At 47.8% G+C, this 3,871-nt stretch overlaps 1 protein-coding gene across 4 annotated transcripts; it reads left to right on the forward strand.

The window, feature by feature from the left end:
* Positions 1-988: 988 nt before the first annotated feature.
* Positions 989-3,517, forward strand: BEX5 (brain expressed X-linked 5). 4 transcript variants are annotated; one of them, XM_070365410.1, is made up of 3 exons: positions 989-1,152; positions 2,280-2,346; positions 2,895-3,517. In XM_070365410.1, exon 3 carries the CDS (start codon positions 2,924-2,926, stop codon positions 3,260-3,262), a length of 339 nt encoding a protein of 112 aa, XP_070221511.1. In that variant the 5' UTR covers positions 989-1,152; positions 2,280-2,346; positions 2,895-2,923; the 3' UTR covers positions 3,263-3,517. The 4 variants fall into 4 exon arrangements, with proteins under 4 accessions (XP_070221511.1, XP_005900355.1, XP_014335108.1 ...); XM_005900293.3 differs by having other exon boundaries at positions 990-1,156; positions 2,895-3,515; XM_014479622.2 differs by lacking the exon at positions 989-1,152 and adding an exon at positions 1,200-1,325.
* The last annotated feature ends 354 nt before the right edge of the window (positions 3,518-3,871 follow it).

Genomic DNA, 3,871 nt, shown 5'->3' on the forward strand with positions numbered 1-3,871 from the left:
CCTTTGGTGGTGTCATATTTCCTTGATTTGTCATGTTCCATGAAGTCTTACATTTCTGTGTTCGTATTTGAAGGAGCTGTCCCCTCTTCCAGTCTTTCAGTCAGTTCAGTTCAGTCACTCAGTCGTGTCCAACTCTTTGCGACCCCATGAATCGCAGCACGCCAAGCCTCCCTGTCCATCACCAACTCCCGGAGTTCACTCGGACTCACATCCATGGAGTCAGTGATGCCATCCAGCCATCTCATTCTCTGTCGTCCCCTTCTCCTCCTGCCCCCAATCCCTCCCAGCATCAGGGTTTTTTCCAATGAGTCAACTCTTCGCATGAGGTAGCCAAAGTACTGGAGTTTCAGCTTTAGCATCATTCCTTCCAAAGAAATCCCAGGGCTGATCTCCTCCAGAATGGACTGGTTGGATCTCCTTGCAGTCCAAGGGACTCTCAAGAGTCTTCTCCAACACCACAGTTCAAAAGCATCAATTCTTCGGCACCCAGCCTTCTTCACAGTCCAACTCTCACATCCATACATGACCACTGGAAAAAGCATAGCCTTGACTACCTCCTACCTGTTTTCCAGACTTTCTAGACTCGCACTCCCCAACCCCAACACACCCTGTCCCGGTTCCAGCCTGGGACAAAACCAACAAGACTGATGGGGGAAATTCTAGGTTTTACTTGCTTCAGAGTGGAAGGGAGAGAAGTGAACATTTAATAGTACAGAAGAGGAAGAAGCAATTCTTTAAAAGCTCCAGCAGAAATCAGGAAAAAGGCAAATACAAACGACAAAATACTATGACCTGTTTGGTGTCGAAGATGCTAAATAGAAAAATGAATAGATAAACAAACAAACAAATAAATAAATAAATAAATAATGGATCTGCAGTACCCAGTGGTATAGTTGGGGGGAAAGTAGGAATGAGGCAAAAGGTGGCCACGCCCCCGCTCCCGCCCCCAGCCCTCTCTAGCTCCGCAGGTAGGAACCTCAAATCGGGATGTGAGCTCACGGTGACGCAGACCTAGAGCCTGCGCTTAAACTGGTCTCTCTTTCCAGTTGCAGTCCGTAGTCCTTTGCGGCTGTGCGCCGACTCGCTGTTGCCTTAAGGTGGGCGAACTGTACCCACAAAGGAGGAAGTCGTGGAAGCTGACTGCGATCCTCGGCAGGTTGGAGGGCGCTGACTGGGGAGGGGAGCGGGGGCCTAAGGGTAAAGACCAGAGCGAGGCCAGGACTCGATTCTCTCTACTGCTTCTCCGATGACCTCACGTTTGTTTGGTGCAAGAAATGGAGGACTTGGTGGGAGGAATTCAAGAGGCGCCAAGGGTTGAAGAATGGGTACGAGACAGTATCTCCTAAGAGTTGGGCGATTGGGCAATGTCTGGAAGAGAAGGACCGGGAAAGGAGACTGCTAGAAACGACCTGATTACTGCAGCTAGCTGGGAGGGGCGCGCAACCGGCAACCCTGGGTTGAGGGTGGCAGACTCTGCAGCGGGTCTAAGCCTCCGTTCCCGGTATTTCTTCACTTTCCTTCCATTTTGGAGCCGGAAATGGTGGCTGTGGGAACTCGAAGGAAGAGTAGGGGAGGGGACCGGCTGCTGCTGCAGAGGATAGAGACAGGGATTAGGTGTGGGAAGCACGTCCCTTCTATGGAAGAGGCAATCGATTGCGTGTCCTACGGACTTCTGAACATAGGCCGGGAGCAGGAAACAGTTTCTGGTCGCTTCAGGTCGGTGTGAGTGTGGGCACTGCCTGCGGACGCTAGGGTAAGCCTGACAAAGCGCTGACGCCACAGCGGGGACAGGTTTGCTATGCCCACGTTACCTCTTCTCCCTTCGTCCATCTTGATGCATAAAATGGTGGGCAGTGGAAGAAGGGTGAGCTCCAGAAAGTCCACTGGTCCCCGAAAGGTCCTGGCAGATACCTACATTGCAATTATTTATAAATAAACCACGTAGCCACCCAGCAAGCTCTTTGGATTGCCCCCGCCTCGCAAGTTGTCCCTTTGCTTTCAAGAAATGGTAATTAGATGACGGGGAAGGACCAGACAGTGGAGATGAGGGGCATAAAGAAGAGGTTTTGAAATAATCAGCTTTGATTAGAATGTCTGTTTCTGGAAGACAGGGTCACAGGGCAGGAATAAAAGCCGTGAGAAGGGATAGAGGAGAAAGGGAAGGCAGCAACACATTTCTAGCGGAGTCCTAAACTCACTAGACAGCTGTCGCCCCACCCTCACGCTGGTCCTTTAATCAGAGTGATCAGTGCTGGCTATTGTCGCATTTCTGTCTGTAGGTCTTTAGGTCCGTTGGTGCAGCAGATTTCAAGGCTGAGAGAGGAAGACTGCTTCTGATCCCTGCAGGTATGGGAGATGCCTGGGACTCTCTATTGTAAGGGTGCAGAATGGGGGGAATTCCAGCCCTCCCTGCCCGACTAAGTGCAGGAGAAACCTGGCCGAGACTGTGGGCCTGTGGCTGGTGACAGAAGGGAGTAGAAGGGCAAGCTCTGGGTGCCCCCGGACAACTTGTAAGGAGCTCCGGAGGCTAAGGCCTGGTCTTTCCGCCATGGTCCTGCCCACCATCCACTGGGAGCCAGGAGTGGAGGAGGGAAGGATTTTCAGGGAAAATGATGGGCTTTGGGGCAGGGCTGGATCTGGGGCTGGAGAAGGAAATGGCAGCCCACTCCAGTACTCTTGCCTGGAAAATACCATGGATGGAGGAGCCTGGTAGGCTACAGTCCATGGGGTATCAAAGAGTCCGACACGACTGAGCGACTTCACTTTCACCTTCTTTTCTTTGGATCTGGGGCATCCCCTTAGAGGACACACTGAAGTCTCTCAGGTGGTGAAACATTTGCTCACAGAGCTCTGAATCTTGTTATTACAAAGCATTCAATCCTTTCATCTCCTAGGAAGAAGAAGCGGGAAAAAAAATCTCAAGATGGAAAAGGACCCCAAGGAAAGGAGAGAAGAGGAGCAGGCTCCGGTGCAGAATGAAGAAGCTTGCCCTATGGGAGGTGGTGAAGGCCCCAAGCCTAGAGAAAATGTTAGAGGGGATTGGGACCCACCTGCCCAGGATTTTAGAGAGGATATGCCCAATGGGCTTGTCAATAACATTGACATCATAGATGGAGATGCTGATGATATGGAGAGGTTCATGGAGGAGATGAGAGAGCTAAGGAGGAAAATTAGGGAGCTTCAGCTAAGGTACAGTCTGCGCATTCTTATTGGAGATCCTCCTCACCATGACCATCATGATGAATTTTGCCTTATGCCTTGAATGCTGAGGTTAATAATCATAAACCCCCTGCTGTGCAAACTTGCATTTTCTTGATGTACCCTTTACTCTGAACCTTTTATGTTCTGTCATTTTTCAGATTAGTGATTTCATTTTCACTTTTGACTTTGTAAGGATTTTTGTCAACTTGCAGAAAAGCAGGGGAGCTTTTATGAACTTGCATGAAAAGATGTCTATTACATATTGTAAAGCTAATAAAGCAGTTCAAAAAGCAGTCAGTAGATACACTATCTCATTTTAAAGCATGCATTATATATATATATATATATATATATATATATATATATACACACACACACACACACACAGAGATCTGAATGTGTCTTTTTTATTTTCTTGATTAGCTGTTTTTTTCTTATTTTCCCAAAATAATTATACATGTGTCAAAAAAAAAATAATCAAAGAACTTACCAATCAGATTATAAAGGGAATGGAGACAATAAATATTTGAGACACAATTTAAAGACATAAATCTTATATTATCTCTGGATCTCTTATTTAGAAGCACAAACCTATTAATCATTACAGATATGTTTCTTTAATATCATCCTTGTTCAGTTGCCCAGTCAAGTCTGACTCTTTGCAACCCCA

Source organism: Bos mutus, chromosome X (genome assembly GCF_027580195.1).
Source record: "Bos mutus isolate GX-2022 chromosome X, NWIPB_WYAK_1.1, whole genome shotgun sequence".
Lineage (NCBI taxonomy): Eukaryota > Metazoa > Chordata > Mammalia > Artiodactyla > Bovidae > Bos > Bos mutus.